General features: G+C 42.3%; 1 protein-coding gene across 3 annotated transcripts in view; it reads left to right on the top strand.

The window, feature by feature from the left end:
* PAXIP1 (PAX interacting protein 1) overlaps nt 1-22766 on the top strand; it is a 53155-nt gene that overhangs the window by 18712 nt on the left and 11677 nt on the right. For all 3 annotated transcript variants that reach the window (XM_070766895.1, XM_070766896.1, XM_070766897.1), the window contains exons 8-17: nt 6814-6908; nt 7809-7904; nt 9323-9460; nt 12128-12249; nt 13900-14084; nt 15005-15048; nt 16211-16278; nt 16658-16760; nt 18006-18174; nt 19496-19596. In XM_070766895.1, coding sequence (XP_070622996.1) covers nt 6814-6908; nt 7809-7904; nt 9323-9460; nt 12128-12249; nt 13900-14084; nt 15005-15048; nt 16211-16278; nt 16658-16760; nt 18006-18174; nt 19496-19596 — 1121 coding nt within the window. The remainder of the gene's footprint in view (nt 1-6813; nt 6909-7808; nt 7905-9322; nt 9461-12127; nt 12250-13899; nt 14085-15004; nt 15049-16210; nt 16279-16657; nt 16761-18005; nt 18175-19495; nt 19597-22766) is intronic.

Raw genomic sequence — 22766 nt, 5'->3', positions numbered from 1 at the left:
TTATATATGAGGAACCAAGGATATCAAGGATAGCTTCTCCGTACTGAAGGAGCGGGTCCAGTAGTCACATGGGTTGCTCGCTGTCCAATCCACTTAGGACCAAGCCTTGTCTTTTAAAAGATTGCTGGATCCGCCCCTTCCCAGAATTTGCTGGGTCCTCCTACCGGCAGGACGTGTGGTGGTTCAGCTCCTCTCCAAACACCTTCCCTTCTTCGTCTTTCCCTGCAAATTGATAGGTTAAAGATTTTAGTTCCTTGGTTTCCCAGCCCCCCCCCCCCCCTATTTGCTTAGAAACTGTTAGTTTGTTTGAGCCAGTCCTCCTGGGCTCGGCTCCAGTTCGGAGAAACCCTGGCACGGTTTATTTAACATGGATTGCACAATTGCTTTGGCCATGCCGCCACTGGCTGTATTTATGGTAAATCTACCCAGCTGGGAGGGGTTCCCCTTGCGGAGTGGGACTCGAAACAAGGGCTCTTGTTCCCTCTCCTGGACTTAGTCTGACCCTCCATCGGAGTTTCTGGCGCAACGGCCCTCAGCGCCCTTTAAAATCCGGCACTAGCGGCTCGCCCACGCAAAAGCCGTTTGGTGCCAAACAGTCGACCGCTGGCCTTGAGTTTGCTGTGAGACGCTCAGGCTATTACTCAACTGCTAGGCCTCTCAGTCCTCGTGGCTTGAAGTAACAGAGGCCTAGCCTGTCTGTGATCATTGGCACGAACTTTGGAATTGTCCAAATTGTCTTTGGTTGGCAAACGCTTCTGGGCCAAGGAGCTTGGGCCTCTTCTTCTTGGGAATTATTTTCTATTTTATTAAGCTTCTCCTTAGTTGGCTCAGCCCTTGATCCTGTAATTTCTCAGGCCATGGCATCTACCATTTCCAAGAAAGGTGCTGCTAGCAAAAGGCATCAGGAAGTTAGACCTTCTGGGGATGAAATTGAACCCATTCCTCAGACGTCCGGCTCTCTTGGAGTTCCCTCTGTGGCTAGGCCCACTAGAGCTGAGAAGAGATAGGACAAAACTCTCCAAAAGATTCATGAACAGTCAGCTAAGCACTTGAGAGTTCAGGCCCAAGTACATATTAGCTCACCTGAACCCGCAGATACCCCTGATCTGCCTTCCCCAGGTGACCTAGTCTTCTCCCTGGATGAGCCTAACCTAAATAGGCCCCAGCCTAATCTCTAGGGTTTAGGTCCAGAAGAATCAGAGATCAATATGGAAGATCTTCCAGAGCCAGGTCCAGCCCAGGCTCATAGGGTAACCCCAGATCTCCCTGCATCTCTTACTAACCTACCTCCTGAACTGTAATCCATGCTTTCAGTCTTGTCCCAAGTCATTGATGCCAAATTCATGGCCATCAATGTGCCTTCTCATCCTCATGTTCAGCTATGCGCTGCTAGGCCCTGAGCTCTTTCTCAGCCTACAGGGCTCCCGCTCAAGAACCAGAGTCCGAATCTTCGCAGGAGGACAATGAGGATGACGAGGATCCAGATGATAGGGATGATCTGTTCCAAGGCCTCTCGAAGGATGAGGAATCTCAAATCAAGACCCCTTCATCCGCCACCATTTTCCATTTCAATTGTTCAAATCCTTATTATGCAAGGCTAGAGTGTCCACAGGCCTCACTGGTCAGGACCAACCAACTCCATCCACTTCCGCTCCCCAAGAAGAAAACCTCCCCTTCTTCATGGAGCAGCAGGAAGACACAGAAATCATCCCTATGACAAAACTATTTAAAGATGCACTGCTTAAACAGTGGGACCATCCAACCTTGGGCTCTAATCCCACTTCTAAGGATAAGAGATTATATAAAGTCTCACTGTGTTATGAAGAGCTTCTTCTCTTTTCCCAATTAGATGAACCAGTAATAATCCTCCATTCACTAGTGGCCATGCCTGGCGAGGCAGAGGAAGTCCTAAAACCGGAAGACAAATGTCTGAAGCAAATGCTCAAGAAATGCTTCTTCGCCAACACCTATAAAATGCGCAGCTGCAGCGTCCTTGTTGACTAGAGCCATGCTGCTCTGGCTTCAACAGCTTCAACAGCACATTCCCCCTGATGATCTAGTTGGTCAACAGGATCTAAACAAGGTTTTTGCAGTGGCCCAATACGTGGCAGATGCCATGCTGAAATCTTCCAGGTTTGCAGCAAAATCGGTAGCTGCCTCAACAGTGGCTAGAAGACTCCTTTGGCTTTGACCCTGGCAAGCGGGAGTCAGGCAGAAGTGGCAGCTCCCCATGAGCCCCCTTAAGCGCAAAAATCTGTTTGTTGACTTGCTTGATTCACTACTTACTGTAACTACAGATAAAAAGAAAATCCTGGGACCCACTACTCAGAAGGCAACCAAAACGCAGCAGTCCTTTCGGCACCCTGGCTGCAAAACAAGACCAAGGTTTTGCCTTCCAGAGAAGCTCAGGTCAGTTTCAATTTCGTTCCCAGTCAGATAGAGCTCCCAGGGGCAGGGGTTCCCGTTACCAGAGAGGTTCCTCCTCAAAATCGTCGAAAAAAATCAGATGGTAATTTGACTTTTATCCACATTGGGGGGTGCCTGTCCTAGTTTTCGGTGGCTTGGTGCCAGTCCTGCAAGGACTCTTGGGTCCTCTCTACCATCGAATGGGGGCTCCAATTGGAATTCATTTCCATGCCTCCTAAACATTTCATTTAATGCCCAACTCCTAGATACCCTGCCTCCCGCCTCCGGAAGGAGGAAGCCATCCATCACCTTCTATCCATTAAAGCAATTCAGCCAGTCCCATTCTCTCAAAGAGGCCTAGGTTTCTACTCCATCCTCTTCGTGGTCCCTAAGACCTCCGGAGGACGGAGAGCCATCCTGGACTTTAAGCGTCTAAATCATTACATAAGGTACAGAAAATTTAAGACACATTCCCTATCGTCCAATTAGCATCCATCCACCCAGGAGATTTCATGACTTCCCTTGATCTCATGAAGGCCTATCTCCACATCCCAATCATCAAGAGTCACAGGCAATTCCTCCGCTTTGCCTTCCAGGGCAGGCACTATAAATACAGGGCCATGCCCTTTGGTCTATCTTCAGCCCCACGAGTCTTTACTAAGCTCCTGGGATCCTTAGCAGCTCACATTCGAGCTTCCCCCATCCATATATTATGCTATTTGGATGATATATTAATTCACGGCCCTTCCAAACAGGGCATCATCTCAGATCTTCACTCCTCCATGTCAATCCTACAGGAACATGGGTTTTGTATTAATCTGAAGAAAAGTCATCTCTATCCCTCCACTACTGTCCAACACCTGGGTCAATTAAAGGTTTTCCTCTCTCCCGAAAGGAAAACCAGAATCAGGGAGCTTTTCTCCCAAGTTAAACTACAAAAGAAAGTACCTATTGTCACTCTTTTTTCCCTCCTGTGAAAAATGGTATCCTGCATTGGAGTCATCCCATGGGCACGCCAGAGACCTCCAATGGCTTCTGTTGCCCTTCCAAAGGTCGGGAAACAGCAACCTGGCATGCATCATCACTGTTCCTCTCACCGTTCTGAGATCTCTCTCGTAGCTCTCCTCCGCCCTGGACAAGGGGTTCCTCTTCAGGCTACCAGACCAGTTCACCATCACCACGGATGACAGCCTGATGGGCTGGGGAGCCCACACTTCAGGCCTATTAGCCCAGGGCACGTGGTCAGTGGAGGAGGTCTCCTGGCCAGTCAATTGGTTAGAACTGAGAGCAGTGTTCCTAGCTCTCAAGGAATTCAGACAACATATCAGGAACCAACAAGTCTTGATCCTAACAGACAACATGGCCACCAAGAGCCACATCTGCCGATGGGGGCACCCGGTCCAAAGCCCTGATGCGTGAAGCACTAAAGCTAGGTCTCTGGGCGGAGAGACATCTCCAATCCCTATCAGCTGACCATATTTCAGGAGTCCTCAATCTTCAGGTGGACTGGCTCTCCCAGTCAACTCTGGACCCAAGAGAGTGGAGTCTCCATCCGGACCTATTCCATCAGATCTGCCTCAAGTTCGGTCGTCCATCGCTAGACCTGTTTGCGTCTCGCCAACTCACAACTCCCTCAGTTCTACTCCAGGTTCCTGTCCCCGGGAGCGGAAGTGACAAACACTCTCAGAACTCCCTGGCCTCGGGGTCTACTCTATGCCTTCCCCCCGATACCAATAATCCCGGACGTGATCCACAAGATCATCCTCGAAGAGGCCCAGGTGATAATAGTAGCTCCACACTGGCCACACCGTCCCTGGCTTGTGGACCTTCAACACCTCTCCGTCCAGGCCCCCTGGTGACTATATGCTGCAGCAGGGGGCCTCTTACCATCCAGACCCGGAATGATTCCACTTCACTGCTTGGCAGTTATCTGGCACGATCTAGACCTTTGAGGCTATGACCCAGACACCATTGAGGTGATGTTAAAATCCAGAAGAATCTCCACTAACAGGATATACAACTATACCTGGTCTAGATTCTGCCAGTGGTGTACGCAGGAGAATCTCTCTACCATCTGCATTCCCATCCATAGGATTGTGGCCTTCTTCATGAGAGGTTTCCATCAAGGCCTGTCAGTCAATACCATCCATAGTTCCCTCTAAGCTGAGCAGTGAGCAATCGCTCACTTAAAAATCATCATCAATTCAGAGTTTTCCAAACCTGCCCAGAAGCCGAGAGGGAAATTTTATTATTATTTCTGTGCCGCCCAGTCCCGAAGGGACTGTCGCTCAGACACTATACTTTTCCGCTCACCCCCAAAAAAATTTAGAGAGAACACTGTTACCATCTGTAGGCATCTGGCAGCTTTATCTTCAGTCCTCGCGGGACCTCGCAGACAACCACTCCTGAAATCCAAGAATTATTGAAAAGCATCTCACACCTCAGACCTCCCACCGTCCTCAGATACCCCACCTGGGACTTACCTCGAGTCCTGAATTCTCTTACGCACACTCTATACGAACCATTGACATCAGCCTCCTTCCATCACTTGTCGTTCAAGGTAGCCTTCCTCGTGGCAATCACTTCAGCCAGATGCATTTCTGAACTGGCGGCACTTTCCATCCGCCAAGACCTATGCCAGTTCCACCAAGACATAGTAGTCCCCTGCCTGGACCCTACATTTCTAAGGTCAGTTCCACGTTTCACAGATCCCAAAACATCATCTTACCTTCTTTCTGCTCAAACCCGAACCATCCTCTTTCCATCAGATGGCACACATTAGACCTCACCAGAGTGCTGCGTATTTATATCCAACGGACCAAGACCTTTTGTGGGTCTGAAGCCTTGTTTGTGGCGTACCACCCCAGATCCCTGGGATCCAAATTTCCATCCACTGTGTTAGGCCATTGGATACAAGGCGCAATAACCAAAGCATGTGAATCCGCCTCCCTTAGCGTGCCAAGAGGTATTACTGCACATTCTACATGGAGCGCAGTCACATCAGCGGCTTGGGCCACTCAAGCCCCCCTGGAAGAGGTCTGCAAAGCGGCCACTTGAGCCTCCCCTAATTCCTTCACATGTGATTATAAAATTGGCTTATGCCTCAGCAGATGCAGCTTTTGGCAGAAGAGTCCTTCAATCTGTTATTCCCCATGACACCTAAACTAATTCCTCCCTATGGACACATCTCCTGGGTATGTCCCACATGACTGCTGGACCCGCTCCTTCAGTATGGAGAATAGGCATTGGACTCTTACCTGAATGCCTCTTCTCGTATGCTGAATGGGTACAGCACTCACTTCCCTCCCTATGTCTTATCTGACTACCTGTTTGTGTTTTTCTAAACTTTATCTTCATTCATGAGAGTAGAGCATCTTTGAGCCACCACTATCGAGCCAAGTCTACGGATTCGTGAATTTTGGGAAGGGGCGGATCCAGCAATCTTTTAAAAGACAAGGCTCAGTCCTAAGCGGATTGGACAGCGAGCAACCCATGTGACTGCTGTACCTGTTCAGCGTATGAGAAGAGGCGTTCAGATAAGAGTCCAACGCCTATTCTGTCCTGAGAAAGTTCTTGTAAAATGGTTAAAAGATTGCTCTTAGGACTTTTGGACCCCTGTTCAGTTATTTGAAGTATCATCAATTGGATTAAGCTAGAAACGGATTTCTGGCCTACCTAACTTCATATTAGAAACACTAGAAGAAAACCAAATTACTCAGTTTCATTGTGCTTCAAATAGTGATATCTCAAATATAATGGTTAAATTTTGAATTCAGTTAGTACTTGAATCCAGTATGTTTACTTCTGTGTCAGCTTTCTTTTAATATAGGGTATATTTGTCAAATCTTGTCCTCTCAAAACATTCAGCCCACACATTTGCATGGATTGCAATTTTCTTATAGCAGTTATTAGACAGGTAGACATGCTTAACTTCTGCCTCATGCGACTCCTTTTTCAACAATCCATTCCCACATTTCCCGTTTCATTCTAAATTAACAACTATATGGACATAACTGGTTTCCGTGGCTGTCTACTAAGCTAGTGGATGACAGGGATGCAATGTGCAAATCACAAGGCAGGAGTCTTATTGCTGTTGGGATTTTTGGAACCTTGAGATAATATTGGTCAAAATATAGAGCAAAATGAATGTAATTTGTTCTCAAGGTTGAACCTTCAATCTTGGAATCTATAAAATGGCTATTTGGGAATTCAAATGCTTTGCACAAACTTAGCAAGAAGATCTCTTGCTGCATTTGAAAGACAAGGCCAGGCACCTGCATTTTAGTATTGATCGGTTTCAGAAGAACCAAGTTTTAAATGTATATGCCATTGTAGATGATTGCATTAATTATAATTCAAGAGAAAAAGATGTTTTAGATTAATTTCAACTGTATTATTTTTTTTCAGTTCCTGGAGAATGTTTCTTACTGGGTTGTGTCTTTGCAATTGCTGACTATCCTGAACAGATGCCTGATAAACATCTGTTGGCAACTTGGAAAAGGGTGAATATCAGTTCCATTTCTGAATATTTTTCCATTCAGAATTTCTAAGTACATTCAAATTAACCTATTTTTAAAAATAAATTTGCAGTAATTTCTTTAGAACACAAGAAGAGCCATGCTGAATCAGGCCAGAGCCCATCGAATCCAGCATTCTTTGTCACATAATGGCCCACCAATTGTACATGAGGATCTTAAGCAGAAAGAGAAGGCAAAAACCCTCCCTTTCCCTTGACCCTCAGCAAATGGTACTCAATGGAATTCTGCCTGCCTCAACCAACATAGAGGCAGCACATGAACATCCGTTTCAATAACCACTGATATACTTGGCATCCATGAATCTGTCTAATCCTGCATTGAATCTATCAAGACTGACAGCTGTCACGACCTCTTCTGGAAGTGAATTCTATAAACCAACGACCCTCTGCTTGAAGAAATATTTCCCTTTATTTGTCCTCACTTTCTTACCTATGAGCTTTTGGGAGTGGCTCTTGTCCTAGGATTGTGTGACAGAGAAAAGAATTTTTGGATAGAGAATTTTTCTCTATCCACTTTTTCTATCCCATGCATGATTTTATACACTTCGATCAAGTCACCCCTTAAATGCCGTCTTTCAAGGCTGAAGAGACCAAGGCGTTGCAACCTGGTTTCATAAGGGAGATGCTCCATTTCCTTTATCATACTTGTTGCCCTTTTTTGCACCTTTTCCAGTTCTTTGTAAAAAATGATTTATAATAAAATGTGTTTAGCATTATCCAAAATAGTATCCATACTTGTTTTTACCAAAAGATGCAGTATTTCACCATTCGTTTAGATTTCCCCCCCGTTGACTGGATAACTTCAAATATTTCTTTATTATGTTACACTGACATGTCTTTTCAGTTTTATTAATTTTTATTTTAGGTGATCCAGATTTATGGTGGTACAATTGATGCTACACTTACAAGCCGATGTACACATCTTCTTTGTGAAAGTCAACTTAGTAATATGTATGCACAGGTATGACAACGCCATATATCATTTCTAGTTAAGGTAAAAGTCTGAAAACTCTTTCTAGTTTTATTATCAGTCGCAGAAATGGGTTTCTTTCTCTATATTATCTCACAATACAAAACATTAATAATAGAAGTTTTTGAAATGTAGTCATTCAAATTCTACAGCCCAACTCAATAATTCTAGGAGGCTTACAAGTTTACAGGTCCCTATCTGAGGGACCACCTGTTGCTGGCCACATCTACCCAACCCATCAGAGTGGAAAGGCAGGGAATGTTGCGAGTCCCATCCCGAAGGGAGAGACACCTGGTGGGACCCAGAAGAAGGGCCTTCTCTGTGGTGGCTCCCTCTCTCTGGTACATCATTCCCCCAGAGATTAGAATGGCCCCGCTGTTGTACTCTTCCAGAAGGAGGTGAAGACCTGCTTCTGCCTGTGGGCCTGTTAATGCAAAGCAGGATGGAGCCCATTAAATGGCTCATGTGATCTGCTGTTGCCGGGACAGGGTGTGTGTGACTTTGCTATGTTGTACTACATTAATTTTTGATTATTTTTGTTAGTTTCTATTGCTTTAAATGTGGTTTTATTCTGTAAGCTCCCTTAAGTTGCCATGGGTGAATAGGCAGCCATATAAATTTAAATAAATAAATAATAGTGTAATGTTCAAGGTGACAAATGACAACTAAGAAATTTAGTGACAGCATTTGGTGAAGAAGGTAGTTGCTTTTTCTCAATTCGGTTTATCTACTGGTTGTTATTATGGAGAAAAAATAGAAGACATCATACTGCCTAAGTCAAGAGATAAATTTAAGAAGTAAATGCCATACAACGTTTGGTGTTGTTTGTACTACAGTGTTCCCTCGATTTTTGCGGGAGATGCGTTCCGAGACTACCCGCGAAAGTTGAATTTCCGCGAAGTAGAGATGCGGAAGTAAATACACTATTTTTGGCTATGAACAGTATCCCAAGCCTTCCCTTAACACTTTAAACTCCTAAATTTACAATTTCACATTCCCTTAGCAACCATTTAGATTATTACTCACCATGTTTATTTATTAAAGTTTATTAAAAAAAATGTTTTTTAAAGGCAGATGAAAGTTTGGCAATGACATATGACATCATCGGGCGGGAAAAACCGTGGTATAGGGGGGGAAAACCGTAAAGTATTTTTTAATTAATATTTTTGAAAAACCGTGGTATAGACGTTCCGCGAAGTTCGAACCCGCAAAAATCGAGGGAACACTGTATAGCATACATATCTAAACTTTCAGACCTCAGCATTAATTTAAAAGTTGTAACTAAAAACGTAATACACCAAGAATGCATTTTGTTCACCTTTTCAAAAATATGTTTATGTAGTACTTATAAAATGTGGTAAATTAAAACCTATAGTAACAATGTTCTACTGAACATGTGAATATTGTAGGCTTTGAAAGAAAGGAAAAGATGCATTACTGTCCACTGGTTGAAATCTGTGTTAAGAAAGAAGAAAATGGTGCCACCCCATCGAGCTCTTCATTTTCCCGTAGCATTTCCACCCGGAGGAAAACCATGTTCTCATCACGTAAGGAAGCTTAAAAGCCTTAAGTTTTTGTTTTGAAACGACTGCTGTTATTATTTAGAGCTCAAAAATGAGTAAATACATAGTGCTCCATCATTTTTAGAAAAATGAACACAGGTAACACAATTTTGCAGGTTTGCCTCCTATGGTTCTCCTACTGTTACTCACAGCTTTAAAGCTGTACAAATGCCCCTCCCCAGATATCATAAATCTGCCTGAAAAATGGCAATTCAGGAGAATTTGAGAATAGTTGGGTGATTAAGAGATGGTGTGGAACTGCTATTGATATTTGGGGGCTGGACGATGCTAAAATGTAGCCATTTTCAGTTATTAATATGTTGGACTCAAGTAATAACTGCAGCTAATTCTTGCCTAGTGATGGGAATTGCCACTGGGAATGCCCATCACTAAGTGATAGAAACATAGAAACATAGAAGTCTGACGGCAGAAAAAGACCTCATGGTCCATCTAGTCTGCCCTTATACTATTTTCTGTATTTTATCTTAGGATGGATATATGTTTATCCCAGGCATGTTTAAATTCAGTTACTGTGGATTTATCTACCATGTCTGCTGGAAGTTTGTTCCAAGGATCTACTACTCTTTCAGTAAAATAATATTTTCTCATGTTGCTTTTGATCTTTCCCCCAACTAACCTCAGATTGTGCCCCCTGGTTCTTGTGTCAACTTTCCTATTAAAACACTTTCCTCCTGGACCTTATTTAACCCTTTAATATATTTAAATGTTTCGATCATGTCCCCCCTTTTCCTTCTGTCCTCCAGACTATACAGATTGAGTTCATGAAGTCTTTCCTGGTATGTTTTATGCTTAAGACCTTCCACCATTCTTGTAGCCCGTCTTTGGAGCCGTTCAATTTTGTCAATATCTTTTTGTAGGTGAGGTCTCCAGAACTGAACACAGTATTCCAAATGGGGTCTTACCAGCGCTCTATACAGCGGGATCAAATCTCCCTCTTCCTTCTTGTTATACCTTTAGCTATGCAGCCAAGCATTCTGCTTGCTTTCCCTACCACCTGACTGTACTGTTCACTCATTTTGAGACTGTCAGAAATCACTATCCCTAAATCCTTCTCTTCTGAAGTTTTTGCTAGCAGAGAACTGCCAATACAATACTCAGATTGAGGATTCCTTTTGCCCAAGTGCATTATTTTACATTTGGAAACATTAAACTGCAGTTTCCATTGCTTTGACCATTTATCTAGTAAAGCTAAATCGTTTACCATATTACAGACACCTTCAGGAATATCAACCCTATTGCACACTTTAGAGTCATTGGCAAATAGGCAAACCTTCCCTACCAAACCTTCCCCTATGTCACTCACAAACATATGAAAAAGAATAGGACCCAGAACAGACCCTTGTGGCACACCGCTTGTAACCTGCCTCTGCTCAGAACACTCGCCATTAACAACAATCCTCTGATGTCTACGCTTCAGCCAGCTGCAAATCCACTGAACTATCCCAGGATTAATTCCAATCTTCACTAACTTATCTATCAGTTCTTTATGTGGAACCGTATCAAACGTTTTTCTGAAGTCCATATAGGCAATGTCCACAGCACCACCTTCATCCAACACCTTTGTGACATAGTCAAAGAAATCAGTTGAGATTAGTCTGACATGATTTGCCTTCAGTAAAGCCATGCTGGTTTGGGTCCAATAAGTTATTGGTTTTTAGGTGCTGATTTATCCTTTTTTTGAGTAGAGTCTCCATCATTTTAACTACAACTGATGTCAAGCTAACTGGCCTGTTTTTACTAGCTTCTTCTCTACTTCTCTTCTTGTGGATAGGCACAACATTGGCCATTCTCCAATCATCAGGAACATATCCTGTTAAAAGGGATTGGTTAAACAAATCAGTCAGGGGGGCAGCAATCACATATCTGAGTTCTTTAAGAATTCTGGGGTTGATGCCATCTGGACCCATTGCCTTATTTAGAGTAGAGTAGGATATGATAGAATAGAATAGAATTCTTTATTGGCCAAGTGTGATTGGACACACAAAGAATTTGTCTTTGGTGCATATGCTTTTAATGTACATAAAAGAAAAAGATATGTTCATCAAGAATTATAAGGTACAACACTTAATGATTGTCATAGGGTACAAAATAAGCAACAAAATCATATTGGGAAGCAATCAATATAAATTGTAAGGATACAAGCAACAAAGTTACAGTCATGCAGTCATAAGTGGGAGGAGACGGGTGATAAGAACCATGAGAAGATTAATAGTAGTGAGGACTTTGGAAATAGTTTGACAGGAAAAAATGTTCTTGTGTCTAGTTGTTCTAGTATGCAGTTGTCTATAGCGTCTTTTTGAGGGTAGGAGTTGAAACAGTTTATGTCCCAGATGTGAAGTATCTGTAGATATTTTCACAGCCCCCATTTTGACTCATGTAGTATACAGGTACTAAATGGAAGGAAGGTTGGTAGCAATTGTTTTTTCTGCAGTTCTAATACAGTTCTAGTTCACTAAGGCAGAAGAAGAGGAATGTCTTGCATTCCAGCCCATATACAGAAAATCTGGAACTTGAATCTATTCTGGGAGTTGCAATTGCATCTTATTTTGAGACATATTGAATTAGTTAAAGGTTAGTGTGACTTAAAAAAACAACAACATATTTACAGTTGTTTCATTTATTTCTGTCCAGATAATTGCTGTGACAGGTTTTATGGATGTTGACAGAGTCGATCTCAAGTTGATGACCTACCTAGCAGGAGCAAAATACACAGGCTACTTTTGTCGCAGTAACACCATTCTTATCTGTAAAACGTAAGTGCTGTTTGGAATAATAATGTGGGTAACTCTGAATGGATCCAGTTTTATATTTTTTTCCTAACAGTCGTTTTTCAGAATAAAAGCATTTAGTTTTCCTGGTTTTGTTATGCTATGTTATATTTAAAATCTTTGAGTAGATTCTTCATTTACAGTGTTATGTTTTACTGTCTGTTTTATTCTATAAAAACTAGTGTTGGAGCCCTCAAAATTGTATGTTCAAATGGTTTAAGAAGGTCCAAAATCATTTTTCATTTTTATATTTAAAAAATACTATGGAATTTATAGTAAGTACTACCATATTTTCCCAAAAATAAGGCAGTGGCTTATATTTTTTTGAATCCTGAAATATGGTCTTGGCCTTGTTATCGGGGGAGGAAGTTATTTTGGGGGTGCAGTAGGTGGCAAGCATGGGACTGGATGCCCCATGGCCTCTGCCTCCTCTCCCTGTTCTAGGGACCGACCAAGTGGCTGGCCCACCGCAGCTGCCTCAAGACTCCCGCCTTGCAGGACTCCTTGTGTCGTTCCATGCACAAACCGCAGGACTGCCACAAGCTTCCTCATACCAGCACAGGTGGGGTCCTGCTGCTATTCATGAATGCAATGGCACAAGTCTTGCAGAATCCTGCTCCATGAGGCAGCGGCGGTGCTGTGACAAGTCTCACAGAGACTCATTTCTGGCTGGTGGGATGTGTTGGGCCATGAGATACGCATCCTACCTGACACTTATAGCTCTGTTACGTTCTTCGCATTGTTTCCAGAGAAGCTGATTGTAAAAGAAAACATCTCACGAGTTAATCAAACTTCTCGAACTCGCGTGATTATTTTTTTTAGAATGGGCTGCCCTGGACACAATACCAAGGAACACGACAGAACTACTAGTGCTAGGTAGAATGTGTATCTCGCTGTGGGGCGCAATTTGGAGGTGGCAGGTCGGGCAGGACAGGGCAAGGCGTGAGGCACACGTCCTACCTGACACTTGTAGCTCCGTCGTGTTCCTCGGCATTGTCTCCAGGGTAGCCCCATCTAAAAGAAAACATCTTGCAAGTTCAAGCAAACTTCTTGAACTCGTGAGACATTTTCTTTTAGATTGGGCTGCCTCAGACACAACGTCAAGGAATGCGACAGAGCTACAAGTGTCAGGTAGGATGTGTGTCTCACTGTGGGGCATAATTAGGGGGTGGCAGGCCAGGCTATATGTCCTACCTGGGACTTGTCTCGTGGTAGGGCAGCTGATGGGGCGGGCCATGAGACCCCTTATTTGAGTTTTGCCCCTTTTTTGAGTAGTTTTGAGAATATTTTTCTTCTTTTATAGCCATTATTATTGATACTTATCGAAATTAATTTGAATTCAGGTTGCATTTCAACTTAGTGTCTTTCTCTCTTATTTCCTCTATTTACTTGCTGCTGCTGCGGAGGGGGGGGGGGGCTTATTTCCGTTCATTCACTGAAAAGGCTAATTGGCCTTATTATCAGAACATGTCTTATTTTCGGGGAAACATGGTATTTGATGTAAAGCTTAACAAATTAGCAATATTGACAGTCTTCCGCACCCTGAGTGCTTACTGAAAGCTGTCTGGGTTGATGTTCTTGGGAAAAGCTGTTCTGATTTACTTCCTGTCATTGACTTTTTTTGCTTATTTCAAGGCCAACTGGAGCAAAGTATGAAAAAGCCAAAGAATGGAGAATACCTTGCGTTAATGTTCAATGGCTCTGTGATATCTTGCTTGGAAATTTTGAAGCTTTGCGGCAAATGCAGCACAATCGATACACTGTTTTCAATCTTCAGGAACCCTTTGCTCCTAATCAGCATCTAGTTCCAAACCTTCTTGGTAAGAAGACTTTACAAACATTACATTTCATTTCAAAATAATTTTTTGTTTCTTTTGGACCTTCCATTATATACACTATGTGTGGTCCTTTTGATAGTACGAATTAAGCATGTTGACAAAGATATTAAAAGTTTAATGAGATTTAATTGTAATATGCATAAAAATAATTTTAAAACTAAATTAATTTATTCGACCTCTATGCTGGCCAAACCCAATGAGACTTAATCAATTTAACCATTGATCTTCTGTAGTCTCAAATCTACGTTTATTTTTTTAAGTATATATCTTTTTAGAGTAGGTAGTAAAGTAATATTTGATTAGTGGTAGTTATGCTAATCTTATTAATCGGTAAGCTGAATAAATAAAACCTTTTAAATCATTTCTTAGATACAAATAAACATGTCCATCTGAAGAAAAAAAATTCTAGTCTAGCTATATTTTATTTCATAGGTATATCATTTTTAAGTTCTTTCTGCAGAAGTATATCTTAGCCAAAAGAAGAAGAAACAGAAGATACAGTTCAAAGAGAAGATTTCATGAAACATCCTTTAATATGATGATTATTAATGGGAAATCTGACTTAAAGTAGAGTTTTAAATGTAGCCTTTTTTCCGGTGATGTAATTAATTGCTGTAAGTTGTCTTTATCAACTTAATCTGTCAATTAACCTAATCTCTCCCTTTCTATTAACCCAGTTTAAGGGAGAGGGAGAAATGATAGGAAGAACTACATGAAACCACTTTATATTCATCCAACCTAGGCCAATTGCCTATGTTTGAGTATTCTGTGGAGTTATATTGTATGTCTTAATTGGCTAAAAAGAATGGATGTACCAAACGGATATTAACCCAAGTACTGGAACATCCCAGAAGCCACCCTTGGTGTAAGAGTTTTATGTTCTTTCTGTTCATTAATTCCAGATGCTTGGAGGGTGCCTTTAAAGGTGTCACCAGAACTTCAAATGGTATGTAATGTTGCTTTAAACATCTTTCCATATGGGGAACAGAAAAAAGAACCCATGTAAAAAACCCGAAGAGATCTGGACTATAAAATACTTACATTTTGTATTACTCTTTAGTTAAAATTTCTCAGATGCAGTACCTGATGATTACATTTATTTCCTTCCTTGGGAATCAATTGGGCTGTAAATATTTGCCCAAGTGACTGGGAATTTCCAACCTGCTTATGATCACTGATTGGGACAAAAAGACTACCAGTAAGAAGGGGCTTCTAGGCTCATGTGCTTGCTGCTTCCTCCTATAGGAAGATGAATAAATCTAAATTTAGTTTCACTCAGTCAGAACACTATTTATTGCATGCAAAGCTCTAACTTGGTGTTCAATCAGGGTAGTCGGTCTTATCCAGTTCCTGGATTCTGTTGTATACTCCTTTTCATCAATGTCGCACCCACATTCCCCCCATTTAAATCTATGGTTTTATTGGTGTGAAATTCAGTTCTACTTTATTCTTCCTCCTACATATGCGGTCTATTTCACGCTCTTGCTCTTAAGAGAAATGTGTGTCCATCTTATAAACAGTTAGGAGTAAAGGACCATCCTTTCCAAGACTCCGCGGGCCATAAAATGTCCCAAATAACAGGACAAGATTCAATTCCAGTGACTACATCAGACTCAGGAGAGATTCATCAACAAAGTGCTGTGCAAATTAGTTGCACTAATCAAATGGACAATCTAAGATCTAATTCACTCCCAAGAAGTGAATTGCTCACCCTGAACAACGGCAATAGCACAATTTGAGAGAACAACTATACTTTATGTTGCCTCTTGCTACTATAGTGTAGTTTTGAGGTTATATTTGTGCTTGGTCAGAATCCCTTTTCGTCTTCCCCACGATTGCTCCAAGCATTATTTCTTTAAATAAAGAAAATTATTCTGAAAGCATCACAAAATGTTTAGTACATAATCCATGTATCTTTTTCTACTGCAGCATTATGACTTTATATGGTTATTTTGCTGAATGTAATTTTATGAGCTAGCAGGGGGAGGGTTGTTTTATACACTTACATGATTTTAATTCAGTGTATGTTTTTATATATATTTAAAGTTATTGATACAAAACTCTAAATAGTGCTTAAGAAAGCCAAATGTATACCTTGTCAATTGTAGAACGTGAGGTTACCACTTAAACCAAAGCAGAATGAACCAGTAATTCAACCTTCAATCAAGAGGCCAAGGTAAGAAAATGCTTAAGCAGTCCCAATATTTGCTTGGAAATGGTATTGTTGCTTAAATGAAATTAGTTTTAGATTTTAAAGATCATACATTTTTTAATTACATATATCTGGGGGGAAAAGTATAACCATGGGGAGAAATCAAGGAACAAACATTTTGAGGTGAGAGACATGTCAAAGGAATATGAAACCTCACAGCAAAAGCAGACATATACCCCTTTTTATTTTATAATCTAAATTGAGGGGGGGATTCTTTAATTTAGACATTTAGCATTGCAGAACATTATATGCTGTTGTTCTAATTTCGGATTTAGGAAATAATTATTAAGTTACTTGATTTAAAAAGTTAAAAAATAACATTAAGTTAATTTTATATTTCTAGAATTGAAGACATGCCAACACCTACAAAAAAACTGCCACCAGAATCGACACCAGTGATTCTTTTTACAGGATTTGACCTTACTCAAGTAGAGAAGTATAGAAAGGTAAATTCCTTCTTGAATTAAAATATTATGTGATTTTGGGGGTTGATTTTACAATGTGCTGGTTATCTCCGCTGACGAATGTGTGACTGGATCAAACCATGTATCAAAACATCACTTTACAATAATTGAGCATTGTTTTTCAAAAGTCCTTGGTTGTCCATTGATTGTATGATCACAATTCATTCTCTAGTCTGTTGCCCTATGACTAAACATTCTAAAATACATGTCTGGAGGCTGTTAGGGTCTGGATGGGTGCCAACAGGCTCAGACTCAATCCAGACAAGACGGAGTGGCTGTGGGTACTGCCTCCCAAGGACACTTCCATGTGTCCATCCATTACCCTGGGAGGGGAATTATTGACCCCCTCAGAGAGGGTTCGCAACTTGGGCGTCCTCGATCCACAGCTGACATTAGAACAACATCTTTCGGCTGTGGCGAGGGGGGGATTTGCCCGGGTCCGCCTGGTGCACCAGTTGCTGCCCTATCTGGACAGGGAGTCTTTGCTCACAGTCACTCCTGCCCTTATCACCTCGAAGTTCGACTACTGTAACACTCTCTACATGGGGCTACCTTTGAAGAGTGTTCGGAAACTACAGATCGTGCAGAATGCAGCCATGCGAGCAGTCTGGAAATCAGTCCAAGAAATGCCCACATCTCACCATCACTCCGCGGACTGCATTGGCTACCGATCTGTTTCCGGACACAATTCAAAGTGTTGGTGATGACCTATAAAGCCCTACGTGGCATAGGAGCAGACTATCTCCGAGATCGCCTTCTGCCACATGAATCCCAGCGACCGGTGAGGTCCCACAGAGTTGGTCTCCTTAGGGTCCCGTCGACCAAACAATGTCGGCTGGCGGAACCTAGGGGAAGAGCCTTCTCTGTAGGGCCCCCGGCCCCCTGGAATCAGCTCTCCCGGGAGATTCATAATGCCCCCACCCTCCTCGTATTCTGAAAAAGTTTAAAAACTCATCTTTGTCGCCAGGCCTGGGGTCTCTTAGATCTCCCCCCCTGACCGATGAATGCTTTAGTTTGACTGTTGAATGAATGATATTGATAGTTTTTAATTAGAATTTTAAGATTGTTTTTTAAGGTATAAATTGGATTGTTATTATTGTTTCCTGTTTTCTGTACATGCTGTGAGCCGCCCCGAGTCCTCGGAGAGGGGCGGCATACAAATCCAATGAAATCTAAATCTAAATCTAAAACTCTGTTTCCTTCTTTTCTTTTTTTCTCCCTTTTTAGAAAGTCTATGTTCTTGGAGGTGACGTAGTAGAGTCTGCTCAGAAGTGTACTCACTTGGTAGCTAGTAAAGTAACCCGTACTGTAAAATTCCTGAGCGCAATTTCAATTGCAAAACATATTGTAACACCGGAATGGTTGGAAGAATGTTACAAATTTCAGAAATTTATAGGTTAGTAAATTGTAGAGTTCTTCCTTCAAATGTGACAGTGTAATTGGAACTAGTGTCTTTGGTTTATAAGTAAATTAACTTCACTGAAGTAATTAGAATAAATGCTTTTTCCTCTAAAATATTTTCATTACGCTTGACTAGAATAGAATAAACTGCAGTGCCATTTTGAAACTGGTCCCTTACAAGTCAATTCATCAAAAAATCTATTTCTGACTCTACCTCTAACCCCTCTGTTTTAGTAGTCTAAAGAGTGTGATATCATAGAAAAGCAGAGTTGGAAGGGACCTTGGAGATCTTTTAATCCAACCCCCTGCTCAAGCAGGAAACCCTGTATTACTTCAGACAAATATTTTCTCAATCTCTTCTTAAAACCTCCAGTGTTGGAGCATTCACACTGGAGACTAATTATTCCACTCATTAATTGCAACTGTCAGGAAATTTCTCCTTAGTTCTGGGTTGGATCTCTCCATTGCTTCTTGTCTTTCCTTCAGATACTTTGAAGACTATGCTGACCCTCTTTTCTTTGTTCTCCTCTACTCCTCCTTGTTCTTCATCTTCCATGTGGTCCTTGGCTAATGTTCATTTGCCAGTGATTGTTCAGAGTATGGCAGTGCTGAAAAAATGGGGGTAGGACCGAATCTTGAAGTTCTGGCCATTGCAGCATTCCCATGGTCATACAATTGCAGTGAACCACATCCTGAGTTTGCCATTTATGACCTTTCCTGTCAGCTTCTCACAAACATTAGTGGCAAAGCCGGCAGGGAAGGTCATAAGTTGATCTGGTAAATTGGCCCCAGGGATCTTATACTCTGTAACATTCATTCACCTTCTATAGTGCCTGCCTGTCCATAGCAGCCTTCTATTCAGCTACAGCTTCTGCCAGCCCATCTGCACTTTATAGCACTTGGCTGCATATCCCACTCCCTCATTCCTTGCCTCTTAACGGTTAGCATTGTCCTGGGTTTATGATGGCCATTCGTACTGCCAATATAGCTGTTAGTAAGCCGTTAGTAAGCTGTTAGTAAGCAGTGTGACCAAGTGATGTTGCACTTCCTGATGCACTGCTTAGTGACCATACACCTAGTCCCACTTGGTATCCTGACCCAAGAACTTCCTGTATTATAGTTTTTACATACATTCTTTATTTAGTCAATACAATGGGTGAGAGCTTTCGCTCTGTCAACTTAGTGAACATCAACGAGGTATTTAAAACTTAAGCGTCTCAAACTTTCTCAGAATAATTCTTAAGAATGAGTAAATGAGTAAACACCTTGTTTTGAACAATTAAAATTATATTCCCCCTCCCTATACCTTTTTATAGAAGAGCAAAGCTACATGCTCCGAGATGCAGAGGCTGAAGTTCTTTTCTGTTTCAGTTTGGAAGAATCTCTAAAAAGGGCACATGCGGCACCACTCTTTAAGGTAAGATTCTATTTGTTTACTGAGAGCTACAGATTCATATATCATCATATATTGAGTTAGGTCAGCAACATAGTTTACAGAAACAAAAGAACTGCCTCTATGTTGGTTGAGGCAGGCAGGATTCCCTTGGGTCCCATTTGTTGGGGGTCAAGGGAAGGGGGGGGGTCTTGCCTTCTCTTTCTGCTCAAGATCCCCATGGACAATTGGTGGGCCACTGTGTGAAACAGAATGCCGGACTCGATGGGCTTCGGCCTGATTCAGGATGGCTCTTCTTATGTTCTTATTTTTAAGGATAATTCCAGGGGAGAAATCCATGTTATTCAATCTTAAAAACAAAACAAAACACAGGAGGCTAATCTGAGAGAAATTGGGAATCAGAAAACCAAGTTGGAAAGGAAATGTCTTGAGCATTTAATGTCTTGAGCTTTAAAATTTGCTTTAAAAGCGAATCTACATATATCCAAGCACAAATAACTAATAGACCAAAGTTAGTTGGAATTCATGTTTTTACTTTCTAAAAACAATGTGGATCAGAATTGCATTAGTGTTACCAATAAAAGAGAATATTTGTAGCATGATATGAAGGGTCCTCGGTGATCTCTGAGCTTGTTAGCTTTCTTGCAGAAATTTCATTATCCAAACTAGATAACATCATCAGTGCTGGTAAGGAGTGCTCTTTGCTGTCAGTTTATATTCTGGTGTCTGCCCAGTCTTTGCGGGTTGGGGCGGTGTTCGAGACTGGGTTGAGCTATTTACTGATGGCTCTTTGGCAGTTTCTTGATTGCTGGTCTGAAGTTAGCCTTGGAGTTAATTTATGCTGATCTGAGTGCTGATAGCAGAGGGAGAGATGCTGGAATTTTTTTTCATTTGTGTAGTCTATAGATGTTGTCAATGTCTATGGTCAGGAGTATGTTCTAACTTGCCTTGCTGCCGGTTTACTTCCTCCTGCGTCACATAGGCAGGCAAGCACGCTCTTTGCAGGTGGGCGGGCACACTGTGGGTATGCTGCGCAGTGCCAAAAACTCAGCTTCTGCGCATGTGCAAAAGCAAAAAACCGCTTCGGCATATGTGCAGAAGTGAAAAACAAGATGCTGCTACTGCAAGAGCCAATTTGTAAGCCAGCTGGCCATCACTCCCGGTTTGGTGAGTGGGGGAAAAATCCCACTACCAGTTTTAAAGGACCAGTCCAAACTGAGGGGAACCCACTTCTGGTGTCTGTGTCAGACTTCTAGACTAGGCCTGCTTTAGGGCTGTCACATTTTCCCAATTGAAACTACCTGTCTATATGCTGTGAAATTAAAGAATGTTCATCATGTCTTCCAGTTGCCAGCTGGTGTTCATGGATGCATTCAGCCAGTCTTCTGCCTGTTTGTCCTACATAGTGGTTGTTGTGGTTCTTATATTGTATGTTGCAGACAAGTCCTGTCTTTTATTCTGGGGTTGCTTAGGATGTTTTAAAGCGTTTTAGTTGGCTTATGTGCTATGCTGAATCCATGTGGTTGTAGTAGTCTATTTGTGGTTTCTGAAATATTCTTTACGTATAGCAATGTAATTTCCTTTTAGTGTTTGTGTAGATTGTACAAGGTTCACCTAGAAAGTAATGCATCCCTTTTTTTGTCAGTCTGCAGTAATGGTACAAATGCAAAACTTTAGATATACAGTGGAACCCCGACTTACGAGTTTAATTGGTTCCGGAAGGAGGCTCGCACGTCAAACAGCTCGTATGTCGAAACATTGTTTCCCATAGGAAACAATGTAAAAGCGATTAATGCGTGCAAGCCCGAGGGCTGAGGGGAAAAGACGTCGGCTGAAGCGGGGAAGTTCGCCAGGAGTCAGCAAAGAAGCCGCGCGTGTGTTTTAAAACATCGGAGCCGGCATGGGGAGGCTTTTAATCAGCCCCCGAGCCCCCAACCCGGACTCGGGGGTTGATTGAGAGCCTCCCCATGCCGGCTCCGATGTTTTAAAACACACGCGCGGCTTTTCCGCTGACTCCTAAAGCGGGGAAGTTCGCCAGGAGGCAGCAGAAAAGCCGCGCGTGTGTTTTAAAACATCGGAGCCGGCATGGGGAGGCTCTCAATCAGCCCCCGAGCCCCCAACCCGGACTCGGGGGTTGATTGAGAGCCTCCCCATGCCGGCTCCGATGTTTTAAAACACACGCACGGCTTTTCCGCTTGGAAGCAAAGTAAGCCAGCCCGGGTCTTCTCGGCTCGTATATCGAATGTGAGCTCGTGAGTCGAGCAAAAATTTCTCTAATCTCGCAGCTCGTATCTCGAGTAGCTCGTAAGTAGAGCTGCTCGTATGTCGGGGTTCCACTGTACATTATTTGAATTGTCAGGAGTGCGCGTGTAAATTTTGCATTTCTTCAGACATCAGTGTTTCGAAATGGCGTCTGTAAGTGATGTATGTTACAAGCAGTGTGTCGTCATTGAATTTATCACTGCGGAGAAAGAAATTGTTGGGAACGTTCACAAACATTTGTGTACAGTTTATGGAGAATCTGCAGTCGACAGAAGTACGGTTAGTTGCTGGGCACAGAAGGTGAGGCTATTAGAAGACGGTTCGCCAGAGCACCAAGATTTGCAGCATTCGGGGCGGTCAGCCACAGCTGTCACACCTGACAAGACACAGTTTGCTGATATGCTTATTTGCGAGGACCAGCGCATAACGACTCAGCAGTTGGCGCTGAAGCTGTCAATCAGCAAAGGAAATATAGCAGATGTGATTCACACAGTGCAGAAATGGCTTCGTGACTAGAACAAGGAGTGATACCGACAGGGTATACACGGCCTTGTGTCTCACTGGAGGAAGGCCATACAACGGGATGGAGATTACGTGGAAAAATAAGGAGCATAGAAGAAACATCACTCTTTCTTGTGTGTATGTTTCATTGTGTTAAATAAATAATTATTGAAGAAAAATATGTGGTGCATTACTTTCTGAGCGATCCTCATAACATACAACACAGACGCCATTTTGAAACACTGCTGCAGCTACGCTATCAGTCTGAAGAAATGCAAAATTTACATACGCACTCCTGACAGTTCAAATCTAAAGTTTCGCATTTGTACCATTATTGTAGGCTGAGAAAAAAAATGTGGTGCATTACTTTCTGGGCGACCCTCGTACTTTATTGAGTTGAATGCTCAGGGACTTTTTGATAGTTGCATGGG

Source organism: Erythrolamprus reginae, chromosome Z (assembly GCF_031021105.1).
Source record: "Erythrolamprus reginae isolate rEryReg1 chromosome Z, rEryReg1.hap1, whole genome shotgun sequence".
In the NCBI taxonomy this organism is placed as follows: domain Eukaryota; kingdom Metazoa; phylum Chordata; class Lepidosauria; order Squamata; family Dipsadidae; genus Erythrolamprus; species Erythrolamprus reginae.
Note: the sequence above shows the minus strand (reverse complement) of the source record. Positions and strands in the feature narration are given on the sequence as shown.